Source organism: Balaenoptera physalus, assembly GCF_965194825.1.
Source record: "Balaenoptera physalus genome assembly, chromosome: 10".
Taxonomy (NCBI): domain Eukaryota; kingdom Metazoa; phylum Chordata; class Mammalia; order Artiodactyla; family Balaenopteridae; genus Balaenoptera; species Balaenoptera physalus.
Genome location: NC_138889.1, coordinates 9762466 through 9783823, shown reverse-complemented (window position 1 = coordinate 9783823; position 21358 = coordinate 9762466). Strand labels below are relative to the sequence as shown.

Genomic DNA, 21358 nt, shown 5'->3' with positions numbered 1-21358 from the left:
ATGGTGCAGAGTCAGAGCAGGAGCTTAGGAAGTTAAGGAGGGACCAGGGATGCACAAGAGGCATCAGGGGAGAGAGGTCAGAACACAGCGAGGGACTTCTTCTCTTTCAGCTTTTTAATTGCCCTCTCTCTTCACACGGTAGATTACTGTTCCTACAAACTGTTCAAGAGGCGGCGGCATGGGCGTGGCCTGGCTACACGCCCGACCTCTCTGTGGACCAGTGGACCAACCTCTCGGTGTTCTGCTGTCTGTGTGACTGGGGAGTCTTCCCTTGTCCTGTCTCCTGGGACCTGAGCATCTGGGAGCAGGGCAGGTGAGAGGCCAGAGGCCAAGGGTTCCATCATGTCTCCAAGACATGCTGGGGAGCAATAAGCCTCCTCCTCCCCCTACCATTTTTGGGGAGAGTCGAACTTCATCCTCTTACAGCTGGAGGAAGCCCAACAACTTTCCGGGGGATAATGATTGTTTGAAAGGCTTGTTTTGTACAAAACCAGGGAGAAGCCATAGGTATGAGGGGTCAAAAGACAGATCTTCACTTGATCTAGCCTTCTGGGCCTGGAGAATGAGTGAGAAGCCCCTTCTCTATGGAACAGAGACGGAAAGAATGCTGGGCTCGCCACTGAGGGAGGCTTTGGGAGGAGGCCAAGCGTGGGAGGCTTGAATCCTTTGCTCTTGCTAGAACCCCGGTAGCGGGGCAACGGAATGTATTGTACTTGAGCTCCTCCCTCAGCAACTGGTAGGTAGCGAGATACCATATGCCTGAGAAGGGCGCTCCAAGGCACTGCCTTCACAATGATTCCGTGGACGCTCAGAACAGCCCTCTGTACACCCAGTAAAGGGCATCGGACTTCCCCTTAGTTTAGGACAGTTGTACGTTTGAGTCAAGTGGCCTCTCTAATCTGGGCTTGCCAAAAAAGTTCCCCAGGAACCAGGAGTTCGTTCGGAGGGAAGGGGAATGGGTGGGAAGCGTGAGTGCGCCCTAAGAAGGGCATAGGAGAGTCAAGGGCGTTAGGTTACTGATGTTAGTTTCCATAAGCCCCTCCGGGGATTGGGCCGTAAATTTAATAATCTATATGGTCCTAAAAGGGCACAACCCACACCCACTGAGAACACAACTAAAGAGCCGGGAGCAAACGTAACCCGGTTTCACCGTCGGATCCACCCTCCGCCTTCCCGCCGCGTCCCCCCATCTGCGCATGCTCACAGTCGTCCACGCGCCGGACCCATCGCGCTGGGTGAGGACCTCCCTCGCCCCTCGCCCCTCGCCCGTCGCCCCTCGCCCCACGCCCCTCACCCCTCGCCCCTGGCGGGCTGCGGCCCCGCTGCCCTGCCCTCCCCCGGGCCGCGGGCAGCAGTGCGCGGGCGCCTCCCGGGGGCTCCCGAGGAGGCTCAGGCGCTGATCTCCACCGGGCCGGCCTCGTCTTGCTCGCGGATCAGGTGCACGCCGCCCGCAGTCCGCAGTGTGCGCGAGGCGCTGCGCGAGCGGCCGGGCGAGCTCGGGGCCCGGGGCGGCGACGTGTGCGTCCGGCCCGTGGCGGGGGAGCGCGCTGGAGAGCGTGGGTAGCGGCGGGCAGAGCGGCCGGGCAGTCCCGGCGAGCGGCCCGGCACGGCCGGCGACACGGAGTAGCCGGGCGGGCCGGGCTCCGTCGCGCTCCGAGGCTCCGGGGCGGGGTTCTCCTCGGGCTCCGGGGAGTCCTGCAAGGACACGTGCCGCGAGGGGTCAGCGGACAGCCGGCCAGGGCTGGGAGCGCGCCTGCTGTTCCAGGGCGCTGGGAATACCGAGGTGGAGGGGACATAGTCCCCTCCACACTCCGACTGCCTGGAGGGCTGCAGGCGTAGGTCTGTTTTTTCTTGCAACACAGGACACTTAGCGTGGGGCCTGGCACATAATAGGTGCTCATTAAATGTTGAAATGCATTAGTTTGAGTGCTTTGTCCACTTACTCTGCGCCTTCCACCTGCCCTGGACAGCGTGGGACAGAGTTGGTTATGGAATAGTAGGGAAATCACCAGAGACAGTGTCCAAAGACCTGGGTTTGAAGCCTAGATTTGCCACTGATTTACTTGTTTGATCCTGGGCAAGTCATTTCACACCTGTCAGCCTTATTTTTCTCATCTCTAAAGTGGGGATGACACAAATATTTCTCAGGGTTAGTCTGAGTCCTAGAAAGGTATATCAATATGGTATGGCTACGTAACACCAGAACATGGCAGGGGCTGGTGGAGTGTTTGTGGGGCACCCAGCCCGGAGCTGCTTACCTTGTCCTTCAGGATGTAGAGTGCCATGGGGTTCTTCCGCTCCTGCTCTCCACTTCGCGGGAGGGTGTCTGCTGCACGGAGCAAAGAATGGGGTGGCTGGCCCGGGTACAGAGCCCTTTCCACCAGCCAGCACCTACACTCTTTGCTTTCCGATGGCCAGTTAAGGCCATCAGGAAGCCAACCTCCACCAAAGGGTCCGGAATACCTGAGGTCCTACCTTGGCCGCTCCTCTCCCTGCTCTGCAGTCTTCGTGCAGTTGATGGAGGAAGGGGCCCTGCAGAGCTGGCTTCCTTGTCACCCATTTCAGCCTTTTCCCAGCAGCTCACTGATCTGAGTGAAGATGGGACGGGTGAGTGCGTGGCTGGGAGCTCACCTTCTGCTTTCAGGCGGTCATCATTCTGATCCATATATTCCAGGGAGTTTTGCTTCTCCAGCTTCCTCTTCTTCCTGCAAATCAACCCAGCACCCTGTGAACAGAGCTGTCGAGTGTGAGCAGAAGTTCTGGGGGTGAGGACACGGGCAGGATCTGATGGCCATAAACGAGGCCTTGTAACAGGAAGACGGGCTGAGTGCGGTGGGAGGGGGAGTAGTCCAGGGCTTTGGGATGCATCCCATCTAGGTTTGCATCCTGAGTCTGTCCCTAGCATTGTGACTGTGGGCAAGTCATTTAACTAATCTGAGTCTCCGGTCGTTATCTGTAAACTGCAGATAATCAAATTTAAAGGTAACACCCTTTAAATTGTTGTCAGGGTTGTGAGCACAGGTTGTCAGGGTTGTGAGCACAGGATGTGGTTCCATATACAACACTTGCAGTGGTAAGATGGATCTCCTGGGAAGAGGTGCGGGGCCCTGGGAGGAAAGGCGTTTAAAGAGACAAAGGAAAGAACAGAGCTTGGGGCTGGGATGGGTTGAAGGATTCAGGTGCTCAGGGAGAGGAACTTGGAGAGTTACCCAGACTTTTTGGAGGGTTTCCAGCAGGCACAGACTGTCACCAGGGTCACAAGGAGGAAGATGCCTCCTGTGGACAAGATTATGTAGAGGGAGCTTCTTCCTAGGGAGAGAGAGGCAGAGAGGTGGGAGAGACTTCAGAGGGGGCAGGGGGTGTGGTGAGGAGAGCTTCCTGCGGCCGAAGGAATAGAAAAGGAACCCCAGGCAGCATGGCTGGCCAGTGGTGGACTTTGCCCAGAACTCACTTCCCACCTGTGGCTGTCCTCCAGGGAGAGCTGGCCCATCTCTGCCTCTCTCCCCCTCCAGTGGCACTCTGTCTGGGATGTCCTTAGCCTCTCATGGGCACCTGCCTCTCAGGGCTCTGAGTCCCAGGGGAGGGCAGCGGGAGACTCACTGTACACGGTGATCTTGACGGGCAGGCTGCGGCCCTGGCTGATGGGGTTCTCCACCACACAGCTGTACAGGTCGTCGTCCTCCATGAGCACGCGGGTGATGGTGAGCACCTTTTGGTCGGGGGACAGGAGCATCCGCGAGTCGTTGAGGAGGGGCTTGCCGCCCTTCAGCCATGTGTAGCTGGGCTTGGTGCCATTCTCGTGCGAGCAGTTCAGGGTAAAGGCCTCGCTGAGCTCCAGCACCGTGGTCGAAGCCACTAACACCTGGGGCCTCGAAATGGGCACTGAGCCGGGGGTGGGGAGAGCCTGTGAGCCACAGGCCAAAAAGCATCTCCCTTCCCCTTCTTAACTGCCTACCTTCCAACTCAGTCTGCGGTCTTCAGAGATCATCACTCCAGCTCTTTACCACCATCCATCCACCCATCCATCCATCCATCCACTCACTCATTTATTTACCCACTATTTATTGAGCACCTACTGAGCACAGGGAGTACAATGGCGAACAAGACAGCTATGGTCCCTGCCCTCATGGACCTTCCCTTCCCTTCTTCCCAAATACCTTTCCAAGATGTCTTAAACTGACCCAGCCTGTACAATATTTTAGTTGGGCTAAGCTTAGGTCCAAATAGGTTCAAATATTGGCTCTACCACTTACTAGCTGCCTGAACTTATGCCCCAGTTTCCTCATCTGCAAAATGGGGTCCATGATATTAACTATCCCTAGATTATTATGAGCATTACATGAGTCAATATAGGCAAAGCACTTACAATCGTTTCTGGCACACAGTAAGCGCTGTATACGTGTTAGCTATGGCCCATCTGCCAACCTCTAACATTCCAGTTGGCTCACTCCCAAGTGGCTTTTGTGTGGGTTTTCCTGGGGTCTAGCTAATGTACTGGGTGGACGTGGCCCCAGTCCCAGTCACCAGTCCCGCCTCCTTCCCTGCCAGAGACTTTACCATCTACAGTGAGGTTGATGGTCTTCTCCCCAGTGAAGGTGTCATCGGTGATAGAGATCTCAACCTCATAGGTGCCCTCGTCGGCCAGCTGCAGGTCGCTGAGAAGCAGGGAGCCATTTTCAAAGAGGCGGATGCGGTCTCGATAGTCGGGCCGCAGGGTACCAATGACCTCTGTGCCGATGGACTGAACCACGGTCACTGGCTTGTCCCGCTTCAGCTGCCACTTGACAACGGGTTTGTCACTGCTGGTGCTGCTGTACTGCACGGAAAGCAGGGCCGCCTTCCCCACTGTGCCATGGATCAGGCGCACCGGGCTGGTGATGTTCACCCCCTCCAGGGGCTCTGCGAACAGAGACCCACGAGGCGAGGGCAGCGTCAGGCCCTGGCTCCTAACCTCACTCCCATCTTCGAGTCCTCTGGTCTCTCCGTGCCTCACCCTTCTGGGCCCTTCACTCCCTGTCAGTCCTTCCTTCTTACCCTTTGACTGTAGCTCTGGCCCCTCCACTCCCCTGTCATCCCTCACACCCACCCCTTTGACCTCAATCCTTCTTCAATCTGGACCTCTGCCTCTGGCAGTTTTCCCCATTGCCTTCCTCTTGAGGAAGATTCCAGCTAACCCATACCTTATGTGGCCCATTTATGGAAATACGTATTGAGACTTCCCATGTGCCAGGCACTGTTCTATGTCCCCAGGATATATCAGTGAGCAAAACTGACAAACATCCCTACCCACTGAAGCTTATAGGTCATTAGACCTCAGAGTGAATTTGTCAGATTTTCTCCTTAATTGGGCATTGGGAGAGCGGGGGATGGAGAAAGCATGGAAATGTAGATTCCCAAAGAAAGGAGGGTGTCGTGAGACAGTGCCAGTAAAGGGCAAGTTTAGGGGCCTGAGGACAACTGGACAACTCTCCGGTCATACCAAGAGCCTCCCCTATCCTTGCCCCAGCTGCACGTAGCATCATACTAGGCCTGCCCAGGGCAGAACAGTCCTGGAAATTCACCCAAACTCCAGCCCAATTTGCATCCCCTATGGAAGAGGGATTTGGGACAGGTCAAGCAAAGAGCTTGGAGTCAGAAGACCTTGTACGATTGGGCTCCACTGCTTACTGGCTGTGAGAATTTGGGCAAGTCATCCTTCTAGGCCTCACTCTTCTCTTTTAGAAAATAAGGATGACAACAATAAGAAGAGCAAGTGTCTTATCCAGTTCACAGTGCAAAAGCACGATATGTGTGTCAGTTACTGTGGTGTAGGGGAGAGAACACAGGATTGAGCATCAGAGATCGGGGCCCTATTGTTGACTTAGGACCTGGGAGAAGTTGCTTATCTGTTCAGGGCTCAGATTTCCCACAGGTCAAATGAGTGGTAACGAGATGGTCTCATGGTTTTTTCCAGCCCTGTAGTTAGTTCTGGGATTTTACCATCTTGTCCAATGGCAGCCCCATCCAGAGACACATCTCACATTTCAGAGATCTCTTAGGAACTTTGGGGCCTGAACAGATGCTGCTTGTTGGTGTCACCTGGCCTTGCAGAGCAATACAGCCACCTGAGGGAGGGGTCTTCTGGAGAGGATGTCAGCTAGGAACAGGGCTGAGTTTAGCTGAATAGACACATACATGTCAGATTCTCTGTCCCTCTGCACCCCCAGCTGCTTCCTTTGACTCTCATTGCCTCTGAAGTTCCCTCCTTCTTTCTCACCCCTATTTCCCACTCTGCTGCTGCTGCAGTGTAGATTTGGCGAAGGTGAGCTGTACCTTTCCAACCCCTGTTCCTCTCCTTGTACCTCGAGGACACAGACCAAACCAGGAGGCAATGGAACTAAAAGGTTAGTTGTACAGATCGAAGCAAATTTAATTTAAAAACATATCCAGTCCATTTTGGGAGCAAATGCATTGTTAAGTAAGGAGCTCATCATCTTTGGAAGTGGTCAAGGAAAGGCCAATTGACTGTTCTTTCACCTCTCTGTGCTTCCATTTCCTCCTCTGAATAGTGAGGTGGTGGGACCAGATGATCTCTAGGGGCCTTCTCCACCCTGACGTTCTATGATCCATCACCTGTCAAGGATGTTACAATCATAAAACCTTAAGCATGGAAGAGACTACTTTAATGATGAAAGCCACCATATGTATGAATATTCTATACTTGTTACTGAGAGGAGTCTCAATTGGCAGGAGTTAGAATGGACAAAATCAACTATTTTCAAATTTTTTAAATTAAAGGTATTTTTGTTCCCACAAAACCTTATAGAAATTGAAAAGAAATGAAATTTAGTTCTAGTTCACCTGATTTGGTCAAAGAGGTGGTGAGGACCAGAGCCCTGTCCTCTCCAATACCTTGGGGTGCTGCTAGGAATCCTTATGGCTCTGTGTATCAGGCTGAAATCGTTTGGCTACATGATCCTTAAGATTTCTCCAGCTCTTAGTTTCTGTGATTGTTTAGATGGGATTTCCTGCCTTGTATCTGCTAGGTCCCAGGCTTGCTTTGATTTAGAAACAAAAGCTTTCAAATTTCCCTGAATAGGCAAATAGGGTTTGGTGTGTGTGACTTGAGGTGGCCCTGAAAAAAATCACTGAGCTTCATTAAAGGCCAGGGTGGGCACATCTACCCCCCTTCCTCAGGACCCAGTCTGAAGCAGTGGGGTTGGCACATGAGAGTGATATATATGCAGAGCCATCCTGGGGTTTAGCAACCCCAAGCACTGAGGTTCCCCTTTCCTCCCTCCCGGAGGCTGGACAGTGACAGTCCCAGCCCCAAGAAAAAGTGGAAGGGATTCTCCTCCCCCCTTCTATCTTCTCTGGCCCTCCCTGAGTTTCCCCATCGTCCACTCTCTTCCATCCCATACAAGGTCCTTCTAGTGCTTTTGTGATGTCTTTCCCCCTTCAAGTCAGCTCTTTCTACCAATTTATTTATTTATTTATTTTGACCACACCACGCAGCATGTGGGATCTTAGTTCCCTGACCAGGGATTGAACCCGTGACCCCTGCATTGGAAGTATGGAGTCCTAACCACAGGACCGCCAGAGAAGTCCCTCTTTCTACCAATTTAAACTTGATTCTTCTGGATAAAAACATTGGAGAAGCTACAGCATGTGGATTGCCCTGGGCCTCACCCTCTTCTAGGTGGATGCCTGTGAACAGGGCCTGCCCATGAGTCGTAGGGATGTAGGTAGGTATGTTCATAGTGGAGGGAGCAGTCTTTCTCAGAAGCTGACAAAGAAAGCGTTTTTGCTGAGCAAACACTGGTTCCCAAAACTCGCGCCAAAATCGGAGTTGCTTTTAAGTTCAGGGTCCCACAACTTTCAAGGGACGCAGAGAACTGGGACAGGTGCCAAAGTAAGACACAGAAGTGAGGAAATGGCTAACAGTGCAAATAAAAGGGACTGGGACTATTCAACCTTGAGAAACGATTAACTTAATCATCGTCCTCAAGTCTCTGAGGCATCATTATGTAGAAAGTCTCTGTTCCCGCTGGAGGCCGAACAAAAGGAAATTGACCTCGCAGCAAGACGTCCCTATCAATTTAAACGGCCATACCGGATCAGGTAGGTGGCCCTCATCAAGTAGGATTTTGAACTGCGGTGACACCAAGGAATGTCAAGCTTTAAAGTATAAAAATGTACCGAAGAGACACCAAGGGTGCACAGGTGCCGAGGGAGCACCAGGTGAACACACAAAGAGAAGGTAGCCAAGAAGAAAGACTTTAGAAGAAGCCAGCTCTACTAGCATCTTGATCTTGAACTTCAGCCTCCAGAACCGATTGGAACAAAGCTGGTGGAGTAGAAGGACGTGCTCTCACTCCCTCTTGTGAGAACACCAGAATCACAACTAGCTGCTGGACAATCATCGACAGGAAAACACTGGAACTCACCAAAAAAGATACCCCACATCCAAAGACAAAGGAGAAGCCACAGTGAGATGGTAGGAGGGGCACAATCACAGTAAAATCAAATCCCATAAATGCTGGGTGGGTGACTCACAGACTGGAGAACACTTATACCACAGAGGTCCACACACTGGAGTGAAGGTTCTGAGCCCCACGTCAGGCTTCCCAACCTGGGGGTCTGGCAACGGGAGGAGGAATTCCTAGAGAATCAGACTTTGAAGGCTAGTGGGATTTGATTGCAGGACTTCTACAGGACTGGGGGAAAGAGAGACTCCACTCTTGGAGGGCATACACAAAGTAGTGTGTGCATCGGGACCCAGGGGAAGGAGCAGTGACCCCAGGAGAGACTGAACGAGACCTACCTGCTAGTGTTGGAGGGTCTCCTGCAGAGGCGGGGGTGGCTGTGGCTCACCGTGGGGACAAGGACACTGGCAGCAGAAGACTGGGAAGTACTCCTTGGAGTGAGCCCTCCCAGAGTCTGCCATTAGCCCCACCAAAGAGCCCAGGTAGGCTCCAGTGTTGGGTTGCCTCAGGCCAAACAACCAACAGGGAGGGTACCCAGCCCCACTCATCAGCAGTCAAACGGATTAAAGTCTAACTGAGCTCTGCCCACCAGAGCAACAGTCAGCTCTACCCACCACCAGTCCCTCCCATCAGGACACTTGCACAAGCCTCTTAGATAGCCTCATCCACCAGAGGGCAGACAGCAGAAGCAAGAAGAACTACAATCCTCCAGCCTGTGGAACAAAAACCACATTCACAGAAAGATAGACAAGATGAAAAGGCAGCGGGCTATGTACCAGATGGAAGAAGAAGATAAAACCCCAGAAAAACAACTAAATGAAGTGGAGATAGGCAACCTTCCAGAAAAAGAATTCAGAATAATGATAGTGAAGATGATCCAGGACCTCGGAAAAAGATTGGAGGCAAAGATCGAGAAGATGCAAGAAATGTTTAACAAAGACTTAGAAGAATTAAAGAACAAACAAACAGAGGTGAACAATACAATAACTGAAATGAAAAATACACTATAAGGAATCAATAGCAGAATAACTGAGGCAGAAGAACGGATAAGTGACCTGGAAGACAGAATGGTGGAATTCACTGCTGCGGAACAGAATAAAGAAAAAAGAATGAAAAGAAATGAAGACAGCCTAAGAGACCTCTGGGACAACATGAAACGCAACAACATTCGCATTATAGGGGTCCCAGAAGGAGAAGAGAGAGAGAAAGGACCAGAGAAAATATTTGAAGAGATTATAATTGAAAACTTCCCTAACATGGGAAAGGAAATAGCCACCCAAGTCCAGGAAGTGCAGAGAGTCCCATACAGGATAAACCCAAGGAGAAACACGAGACACATAGTAATCAAATTGGCAAAAATTAAAGACAAAGAAAAAGTATTGAAAGCAGCAAGGGAAAAATGACAAATAACATACAAGGGAACTCCCATAAGGTTAACAGCTGATTTCTCAGCAGAAACTCTACAAGCCAGAAGGGAGTGGTGTGATATACTTAAAATGATGAAAGGGAAGAACCTACAACAAAGATTACTCTACCCAGCAAGGATCTCATTCAGATTTGATGGAGAAATCAAAAGCTTTACAGACAAGCAAAAGCTAAGAGAATTCAGCACCATAAAACCAGCTCTACAACAAATGCTAAAGGAACTTCTCTAAGTGGGAAACACAAGAGAAGAAAAGGACCTACAAAAACAAACCCAAAACAATTAAGAAAATGGTCATAGGAACATACATATCGATAATTACCTTAAATGTGAATGCATTAAATGCTCCAACCAAAAGACAAAGGCTTGCTGAATGGATACAAAAACAAGACCCATATATATGATGTCTACAAGAGACCCACTTCAGACCTAGGGGCACATACAGACTGAAAGTGAGGGGATGGAAAAAGATATTCCACGCAAATGGAAATCAAAAGAAAGCTGGAGTAGCAATACTCATATCAGATAAAATAGACTTTAAAATAAAGAATGTTACAAGAGACAAGGAAGGACACTACATAATGATCAAGGGATCAATCCAAGAAGAAGATATAACAATTATAAATATATATGTACCCAACATAGGAGCACCTCAATACATAAGGCAACTGCTAACAGCTATAAAAGAGGAAATCGACAGTAACACCGTAATAGTGGGGGACGTTAAAACCTCACTTACACCAATGGACAGATCATCCAAACAGAAAATTAACAAGGAAACACAAGCTTTAAATGACACAATAGACCAGATAGATTTAATTGATATTTATAGGACATTCCATCCAAAAACAGCAGATTTCACTTTCTTCTCAAGTGTGCACGGAACATTCTCCAGGATAGATCACATCTTGGGTCACAAATCAAGCCTCAGTAAATTTAAGAAAATTGAAATCATATCAAGCATCTTTTCTGACCACGATGCTATGAGATTAGAAATGAATTACGGGGAAAAAAACGTAAAAAACACAAACACATGGAGGCTAAACAATACAGTACTAAATAACCAAGAGATCACTGAAGAAATCAAAGAGGAAATCAAAAAATACCTAGAGACAAATTACAATGAAAACACGATGATCCAAAACCTATGGGATGCAGCAAAAGCAGTTCTAAGAGGGAAGTTTATAGCAGTACAAGCCTACCTCAAGAAACAAGAAAAATCTCAAATAAACAATCTAACCTTACACCTAAAGGAACTAGAGAAAGAAGAACAAACAAAACCCAAAGTTAGCAGAAGGAAAGAAATCATAAAGATCAGAGCAGAAATAAGTGAAATAGAAAAAAAGAAAACAATAGCAAAGATCAACAAAACTAAAAGCTGGTTCTTTGAGAAGATAAAGAAAATTGATAAACCATTAGCTGGACTCATCAAGAAAAAGAGGGAGAGGACTCAAATCAATAAAATTAGAAATGAAAAAGGAGAAGTTACAACAGACACAGCAGAAATACAAAGCATCCTAAGAGACTACTACAAGCAACTGTATGCCAATAAAATGGACAACCTGGAAAAAATGGACAAATTCTTAGAAAGGTATAACCTTGCAAGACTGAACCAGGAAGAAATAGAAAACATGAACAGACCAATCACAAGTAATGAAATTGAAACTGTGATTAAAAATCTTCCAACAAACAAAAGTCCAGGACCAGATGGCTTCACAGGTGAATTCTATCAAACCTTTAGAGAAGACCTAACACCCATCCTTCTCAAACTCTTCCAAAAAATTGCAGAGGAAGGAACACTCCCAAACTCATTCTATGAGGCCACCATCACCCTGATACCAAAACCAGACAAAGATACTACAAAAAAAGAAAATTACAGACCAATATCACTGATGAATATAGATGCAAAAGTCCTCAGCAAAATACCAGCAAACAGAATCCACCAACACATTAAAACGATCATACACCATGATCAAGTGGGATTTATCCCAGGGATGCAAGGATTCTTCAATATACGCAAATCAATCAATGTGATACACCATATTAACAAATTGAAGAAGAAAAACCATATGATCATCTTAATAGATGCAGAAAAAGCTTTTGACAAAATTCAACACCTGTTTATGATAAAAACTCTCCAGGAAGTGGGCATAGAGGGAACCTACCTCAACATAATAAAGGCCATATATGACAAACCCACAGCAAACATCATTCTCAATGGTGAAAACCTGAAAGCATTTCCTCTAAGATCAGGAACAAGACAAGGATGTCCACTCTCACCACTATTATTCAACATAGTTTTGAAAGTCCTAGCCACGGCAATCAGAGAAGAAAAAGAAATAAAAGGAATACAAATTGGAAAAGAAGAAGTAAAATTGTCACTGTTTGCAGATGACATGATACTATAGATAGAGAATCCTAAAGAGGCCACCAGAAAACTACTAGAGCTAATAAGTGAATTGGGTAAAGTTGCAGGATACAAAATTAATGCACAGAAATCTCTTGCATTCCTATACACCAATGATGAAAAATGTGAAAGAGAAATTAAGGAAACACTCCCATTCACCATTGCAACAAAAAGAATAAAATACCTAGGAATAAACCTACCTAGGGAGACAAAAGACCTGTATGCAGAAAACTAAAAGACACTGATGAAAGAAATGAAAGATGGTACCAACAGATGGAGAGATATACCATGTTCTTGGATTGGAAGAATCAATATTGTGAAAATGACTATAGTACCCAAAGCAATCTACAGATTCAATGCAATCCCTATCAAATTACCAATGGCTTTTTTTTTTACAGAACTAGAACAAAAAATCTTAAAATTTGTATGGAGACACAAAAGATCCCGAATAGCCAAAGCAGTCTTGAGGGAAAAAAATGGAGCTGGAGGAATCAGACTCCCTAACTTCAGACTATAATACAAAGCTGCAGTAATCAAGACAATATGGTACTGGCACAAAAACAGAAACATAGATCAATGGAACAAGATAGAAAGCCCAGAGATAAACCCACACACCTATGGTCAACTAATCTATGACAAAGGAGGCAAGGATATACAATGGAGAAAAGACAGTCTCTTCAATAAGTGGTACTGGGAAAATTGGACAGCTACATGTAAAAGAATGAAATTAGAACACTCCTTAACACCATACACAAAAATAAACTCAAAATGGATTAGAGACCTAAATGTAAGACCGGACAGTATAAAACTCTTAGAGGAAAACATAGGAAGAACACTCTTTGACATAAATCACAGCAAGATCTTTTTTGATCCACCTCCTAGAGGAATGGAAATAAAAACAAAAATAAACAAATGGGACCTAATGAAACTTCAAATCTTTTGCACAGCAAAGGAAACCATAAACAAGATGAAAAGACACCCTCAGAATGGGAGAAAATATTTGCAAACGAATCAACAGACAAAGGATTAATCTCCAAAATATATAAACAGCTCATTCAGTTCAATATTAAAAAAACAAACAACCCAATCCAAAAATGGGCAGAAGACCTAAATAGACATTTCTCCAAAGAAGACATACAGATGGCCAAGAAGCACATGAAAAGCTGCTCAACATCACTAATTATTAGAGAGATGCAAATCAAAACTACAATGAGGTATCACCTCACACCAGTTAGAATGGGCATCATCAGAAAATCTACAAACAACAAATGCTGGAGAGGGTGTGGAGAAAAGGGAACCCTCTTGCACTGTTGGTGGGAATGTAAATTGATACAGCCACTATGGAGAACAGTATGGAGGTTCCTTAAAGAACTAAAAATAAAATTGCCATATGACCCAGCAATCCCACTACTGGGCATATACCCAGACAAAACCATAATTCAAAAGGACACATGCACCCCAATGTTCATTGCAGCACTGTTTACAATAGCCAGGTCATGGAAGCAACCTAAATGCCCATCGACAGACGAATGGATAAAGAAGAAGTGGTACATATATACAATGGAATATTACTCAGCCATAAAAAGGAACGAAATTGGGTCATTTGTTGAGACGTGGATGGATCTAGAGACTGTCATACAGAGTGAAGTAAGTCAGAAAGAGAAAAACAAATATCGTATATTAACGCATATATGTGGAACCTAGAAAAATGGTACAGATGTACCGGTTTGCAGGGCAGAAATTGAGACACAGATGTAGAGAACAAACGTATGGACGCCAAGGGGGGAAAGCGGCGGGGGTGTGGGGGTGGTGGTGGTGTGCTGAATTGGGCGATTGGGATTGACATGTATACACTGATGTGTATTAAATTGATGACTAATAAGAATCTGCTGTATAAAAAAATAAATAAAATAAAATTCAAAAAAAAATAAAAATAAAACGCTAAAAAAAAAATAGAATGTACCTACCAGTAGCCTTGGGGTCCCTTAATAGCCTCTTCCTTTAAAGAAACCATCATCTACTCATTTTCATGTGATCCCTTTTGCTGGGCAAAGGTTTTCTTTTACCAGTATTTGCCGTCAATTTACCTTTTAAAAGTATCAATGAGATAGTGCGAAACATATTACACCTAATCTGTACACTCTGATACCACGGGCTGCAGTTAAATCCCTTTTTATCTGAAGGGCTTTTTGTTTTGTTTGGATATGTCTCCACAAGGAAGTCCCTCTTTCCCTTTGGCTAGTATAGATACCCTTGTTTGGGCTTTCTCCAGCTCTATTATTTCTTTTTTTGAGATGTGGTAACCAGAACTGCATACAGTAACCCAAGGGCAGCACACAGCGTGGTTTTTGAAGAGGAAAAAATATTGCTTTCCACTTTTCATTTTTAATATTCTTCTTAATGAATTAATAATAAAGGATATTAAATGCTCTGAGAAAACAACCCCCCTCCTCTGTCCCTACTATACAGGGCCTTCACTGTTGGGGTTATTGTATTGTATTCTTATGCTGTTACCACGCTGAGGCCTACAAAACTGTGAAATCATTTTAAGTGTCAGTCACTCAGGAATATAAGAGAAAACTAGGAAACAGAAATTGTGAAGAAGGCCCTTGGGATCCAGGAAGAGAAGGATAGCTTTTTTTCTACACTGTACAGAGTGTAGATGTTCAGTAATGTGTACCTAGCTAATAAGTGTTAAGATGACACACAGAGATTTACCGTGTTTTGGATTGGAATAATCATTATTGTTAAGCTGTCATATCTCCCAAGCTGACTTATAAATTTAATACAATGCCAATCAAAATCCCAGGAGGTTTACTTTGTGATATTGGCACAAGGATAGACAAATAGATCAATGGAACAGAATAGAGAGTCCAAAAACAGACTTAAACATGATAGCTTGACTTTTTTCTTTTTTTGGCTGCGAGGCTTGTGGGATCTTAGTTCCTGACCAGGGATCGAACCCGTGCCCCCTGCAGTAGGAGCATGGAGTCCTAACCACTGGACCGCCAGGGAACTCCCTGATTGCTTGACTTATGACACAGGTGACATTGCAGTGAAGTGGAGAAAGATTTTTTTTTCTTTTTAATAAATAGTGCTGGGCCACATAGGAAAAAAAAAAAGAATCTTGATCCTTATCTCACATCTCACACAAATAGCAATTCTAGATAGATTGTAGATCTAAGTGTGAAAGGTAAAACAATGTTTTAAAAAGAAAACATAGCATAATATCTCCATGACTTGAGGGAAGACACAGATTTTTTGACAGGACAGAAAAGCGGTACCCATAAAAGAAGAAAATGATACACTGGACACAATAAAATTAAGAGTTTCTGTTCATCAAAAGACACCATTCAGAGAGTGAAAAGGCAAGCTGTACAGTGGGAGATAGTTGTAATACATATATCCTATAAATGACTCATATCCAACATATATATTTTAAACTCCTACAAATTACTACTTTAACAAAATCCAGGAAACTCAATAGAAAGTGGGCAAAAGACTTGGAACAGGTACCTCACATAAAAGGATTTCCAAATGGCTAATAAGTATATGAAAAAGACAACTTCATTAATCATCATAGAAACGCAATATCCCTGGTGGCGCAGTGGTTAAGAATATGCCTGCCAATGCAGGGGACACAGGTTCCAGCCCTGGTCCGGGAAGATCCCACATGCTGCGGAGCAACTAAGCCCGTGTGCCACAGTTACTGAGCCTGCGCCCTAGAGCCCGTGAACCACAACTACTGAAGCCCACGTGCCTAGAGCCTGTGCTCCGCAACAAGAAAAGCCACCGCAATGAGAAGCCCGCGCACCGCAACGAAGAGTAGCCCCCGCTCACCGCAACTAGAGAAAGCCCGTGCGCAGCAACGAAGATCCAACGCAGCCAAAAATAAATAAATTTTAAAAATTAAAAAAAAAAGAAATGCAATTTTAAACCATAATTTGATGCCACCTCATACTAGGATAGCTAAAATGAAAAAGAAAAGATTCAATTATTGGTGAATATATGGAACATCTGGAACTCTCAGTCACTGCTGGTGGGAAAGTAGATTGATACAACCACTTTTGAAAACTCTGGCTATGTCTACTAAGTCTAACCACACAAGTATAACTCAGCAAATTCTACTCCTGGGTATATCTGTTCACCAAAAGACATCTACTAGAATGTTTTAACAACTCTATGCATAAAGGTCCAAACTGTAAACAACCACAGTGTCTATCAAAGTTCAATAGATAAATTGTGGTAAATTCATACAATGGAATATTCTATAGCACTGAGGCCAAGCAAGTTATAATTTTAACAACAAAATGCATGAATCTTACAAATTTGGTGCTCATTGAAAGAAGCCAGGCATAAAAGAATGCATACATATAATTCCATTTTTATGAAGTTCAAAGACATGCAAAATTAATCCGTATTAGAAGTTAGGACACCACTGTGACCCTGAGGGGAAGGCAATAGTAACAGAAATAGTATGGGGGTGCTTCTGAGGTGCTGAAATGTTCTTTTTCTTGGTCTTGGGGGCTGATTAAATGGGTCTGTTCACTTCGTAAAGGTTCATAAAACTGTATCCTTATGCAAAATGCATGTTCCTGTACGTAATTTTCAATTGCAATTAAAAAAAAAAAAAAAAAAAAGACAGCACCTACAATGTGAAGGTGATCTTAGGACTAAAAGGGTGGAAACCAGGCAAGGGACTTCTTCCTACTGGGTCCATAGAGGATGGGCTGGCTCTAGGATCCCAGAGAGTAACATCTTGCAAATCAGATTATGTAGATTTATGGCATGTTGTGTTTATGTCTGTAAATTAGTATCCTAGCCTCTAGAAAAGCCTTGTTTGAATGTTCCAGGAATAGGGCTGTGATGAATTTAGGAAAGCCTCATTAGGCCGTATTAGGTTCAGAGCACTAAGTGTTACTTGCCTGAGGCTAGTTTGGTGATTGCTGCCATAGGGAGTATGGCAAGGGATTACGGTAAATCTCTGGGAGCCAGGGCCACATGGTCCAGCCCCCCTTTTAGTGCCAATCTTAAAACTACATTTCCCAGCCTCCCTTGCAATTAATTATGCTACTACTGATTTCTAGCCAGTAATACTAGTAAAAGTGGTAGACACCATTTATAGGCTGATTTAGAAAAACCTCCCTCCTTTTTTTTTTTAATCCTCTACCTAAAAGAAATGAAGATAAATCTCAGACTGACCATTGGACACACATGTCAAAGTTGATAGCGCTCCATCAGCTTGGTCCCTGAAAAACCTCATGGAACAGAGTCTTTCCTCATCCCAGACCTAGCCTGAAACGGCACTGACTACTCCATGGTTAATGCCAGGAGGACTTAAATTTTGGAATTTATTTGTCACAGAAGCTGACATTTTCCTCATAGATTGAGGATGGCAGAAATTCCTTATAGAATCTCAGCTCTTCATTGCTCTTGAGTCCACAGCAGTACAATGGCCTGACCCTGCACTTACCTCTTACCTGTCATAGATTGTAACTAATATCTTATTAGCATAGTTTATATTTAGAATTTTTTTGTTATACTTTTTTTTTTTTTTTTTGGCCGAGCCACGTGGCATGCCGGATCTTAGTTCCTTGACCAGTGATCGAACCCATGCCCCCTGTAGTGGAAGCATGGAGTCTTAACCGCTGGACCGCCAGGGAAGTCCCTTGTTATATAATCCTTATTAAGTTCCATTTTCCCTCACAGAAGATCCTTTGTCACTTTTTTTTTTGCCTAATCACACTGACTGACAAGATCTTTCTATATATTTTTTTCTTTACCATATGATGACCTGAAAGAGCTTAGGGACATCTCTGATTTGTATAATTCATTGTGCACTTCCTATTCCCAATTCACTGCCTCCATACCCTCAGCTCTCATTTCCTCAACTCATTGTAATTTCCGCTGAGACTGCTCTCACCAAGGCTAATGGTAACCTCTTTTATTTTTTAAAAAATAAATTTATTTATTTATTTATTTTTGGCTGTGTAGGGTCTTCGTTGCTGCACGTGGGCTTTCTCTAGTTGCGGTGAGCAGGGGCTACTCTTCGTTGCGGTGCGCGGGCTTCTCATTGCAGTGGCTTCTCTTGTTGCGGAGCACGGGCTCTAGGCGCAAGGGCTTCAGTAGTTGTGGCACATGGGCTCAGTAGTTGTGGTGCATGGGCTTAGTTGCTCCATGGCATGTGGGATCTTCCTGGACCAGGGCTCGAACCCGTGTACCCCTGCATTGGCAGACGGATTCTTAACCACTGCACCACCAGGTAAATCCCTAATGGTAACCTTTTAATTGGCATATCCAATGGGCTCTTTCTGGTCCTTATTATACTGGGTTCCTTGATACATTTGATGATGATTCTCCGGGAAACTCCCAACTCCCTTCACTTTCTGGATACCACAGTCTTCCAGGTCTCCCTCTGTGCCTCTGATTGTTCCTTCTGGGTCTCCTCAATGGGCTTTATTCTCTGCCTTCCTCTGCAAATCTTGGGGTTCCTCAGTGTTCCATATTTAGCTCATTTTCTCCTCCAAGGTAATGTTTATTCATTCTCATTGTTTTAAATCTCACCTCTTGGCTGACAGTTTGCAAATACTTCTCTCCAACCCTCCAGCTTTAGGTTATTCAACATTTTCCCAGAAATGTCTCATAGGCATTTCAACCTCAGTGTGAGTAACACTGGTTATCATATCTCCCAACCTTGCCCCATTTTTTAAATTTATGGTTTCACACAGAAACCCTACCTCCTTCTCTAGATTGTTTCACTTCCTGTAAATCACTAGGTCCTGACATTCCCTCCAAAATATTATCTCAACATCCCTCACTCCCCCTCTCTTTATTCGAATTCCAGCCCAGCTCATTTCTCTCCTGAACTATTGCAATAGCCTCGCTATGGTTTGACTTGTGTCCCCTAAAATTCATATCTTGAAGTCCTAACCCCAAGTATCTCAGAATGTGACCTTATTTTGCAGTGTGGTCATTGCCAAGGTAATAAGCTAAGATGAGGTCATGCTGGAGTGGGGTGGGCCCCTAATCGAAGATGACTGGTGTCCTTTTAAAAAGGAGAAATTTGGATATACACACAAGCACAGGGGAGAATGCCATGTGAAGATTAAAGTTAATCTGTCACAGCCAAGGAACTCCCAGAAGCCAGCAGAGAGGGCTGGAACAGAACCTTCCCTAGGGCCTTCAGAGGGAGCACAGCCTTGCCAACACCTTGATCTTGAACTTTTAGCCTCCAGAACTGTGAGACAATACATTTCTGCTGTTGAAGCCACCCAGTCTGTGGTTCCAGCAAATGGATACAGGCTTCCTTTCCTATCTTGCTTGTCTACAGTTTCACCTCCAACGCCTCACTGCAGAGTGAGGGATCTGAGCTATACTCTGGCCCCGCTGGTTCCCAGATTAAAAACCATTCAACATCCTCCCCCGCTCCCATTGTTTGCAAATTATATTACAGTTTCCTTAGCAGGGTTTACCAGTCTCACCTAACTCCATCCACACTTTCCTCTCCAGCAGCAGGGACTGGCTGGGTTGCTCCTAACATGTGATACCGTTTCACGCTGTTGACCTTGGCCCATTTTCCCAACTATAATGCTCACTCCCACACCTACCTGTTTTTCTCATCTTTTAAAATTCAGTGCAGACATTCCCAGGAAACCTCCCCTGATATTCCCCCACTCCCATCCTGTACCACCAGCACCAGCTTCCTGATGGGGTAGGTGACCTCTCTCTGATTCTTGGAACCCTCTGCCTCTCTGACTCACAGTAGTTTCTGCATTTTATTAAAATGATCTCTGCATCTTATTTGCCCCACTAAATTGTGAATTCCTAGGCTCTCTGGAATAGCGTGTGTGTGTGTGCGCATGTGTGTGTGCACATAAGCACATGTATTTCAAATAAGATCATTTCTCCAAGGAGTTGGTAGGGGGAGGTAGGTGTCTATGGCGCGTGTGTTATGCATAGGTTGGTGTTACTCTCCCAAACCAGGAGGCTTATTATCTCCAAAGCTTCTTTCATCTCCCTTGTTATTTTACGCTCAGAGAAGCCAGGGTGGCGGTTGGGGAGGCACAAAACCAAGATTTCCCCACCCCTCCAAGGCCCACCATAGTCCCTTGGAAGGAATGCCGGACTGGCCCACGCCAACAAGACATCCCATCAGAAACGGCTCATTGCCCTCCATCTAATGTACTGAATGCCGTGGGAGCTGCAAAGTCATGCAGGCTTTGGGGGGTGGGGGGCAGGGGCCGGGCAGGAGGCACACAGAATGAAGAAATACGTTCAACACGAATGCCTGAATTCACTGAGACGCTTCCCACGGCGGCTGAGCATTCTCCCCTCCTCCCGCCCCAGAGGCATTCTGGCCCTCAGCTCTCCCCTCCCTCTCCTTGGAAAGCCCCGGGTCCCTTCTCCAGACCCTGTCTTACCCTCCGGTCTCCTACCTGTCTGGATCAGAAGCAGGTAGAGAAAAGGAGTGAGGCGCAGGGCACTGAAGGCTCTGGACAGGGCTTCCCTTTCTCTCTTCATTTTGGGTGGCGTTCTCCAGCTCTGGTGCACACAATTAGCATGATTTCTCCACTCTGGGCACGTCCCTTTGTACCACTCGGAGTTTCTCTGCCCGAACACAACCCTGCCAAGTTCCCTCTGAATACACAGAGCTCTGTGTGTTGCTGGACTTGTTCTTTCCTCTCTTTCAGACCTGGCATTTTCTAGTTTCAAAGCCCTACATCCCGGGTTCGGAGGAGGGTATCTGCTTGGGAGATAATCTCCAGCACAGGGTTCAGTCTGATGGGTCCCAGCAGCCTAGCAGTTCTTTGCCCAGCTGCGCTGAGCCCCACTGCCAGGGGGAGATGAGGATTTGGGCTCAATGAAGGGACTGGGCTGGGACACACACTAAACTGGACCTGTGCGTCCCAACCTGTCCAGTCTCCACCTCACGCTCCCTGTTCCTGCGAAGGAGGGTGTGTGCCAGGGACACACCTCCAATAAGCTCTGAAAATGGAGGGAGAGGAGCTTTTCAAAAGCTGGGGAATGAGAGATTCCAGAAACTGCTGAAGAAATGGAAAACTT

At 46.1% G+C, this 21358-nt stretch overlaps 1 protein-coding gene across 5 annotated transcripts; it reads right to left on the bottom strand.

Moving 5' to 3' along the window:
• Positions 1–224: 224 nt before the first annotated feature.
• Positions 225–21074, bottom strand: HEPACAM (hepatic and glial cell adhesion molecule). Of its 5 annotated transcripts, none has more exons than XM_082477498.1 (7): positions 20731–21074; positions 4558–4899; positions 3601–3882; positions 3210–3309; positions 2464–2705; positions 2259–2329; positions 225–1695 (listed from the first exon to the last, which is right to left on the bottom strand). In XM_082477498.1, exons 1-7 carry the CDS (start codon positions 20813–20815, stop codon positions 1390–1392), a joined length of 1428 nt encoding a protein of 475 aa, XP_082333624.1. In that variant the 5' UTR covers positions 20816–21074; the 3' UTR covers positions 225–1389. The 5 variants fall into 5 exon arrangements, with proteins under 5 accessions (XP_082333624.1, XP_082333620.1, XP_082333621.1 ...); XM_082477494.1 differs by having other exon boundaries at positions 2259–2326; positions 20731–20901; XM_082477495.1 differs by having other exon boundaries at positions 2476–2705; positions 20731–20901.
• Positions 21075–21358: the final 284 nt, after the last annotated feature.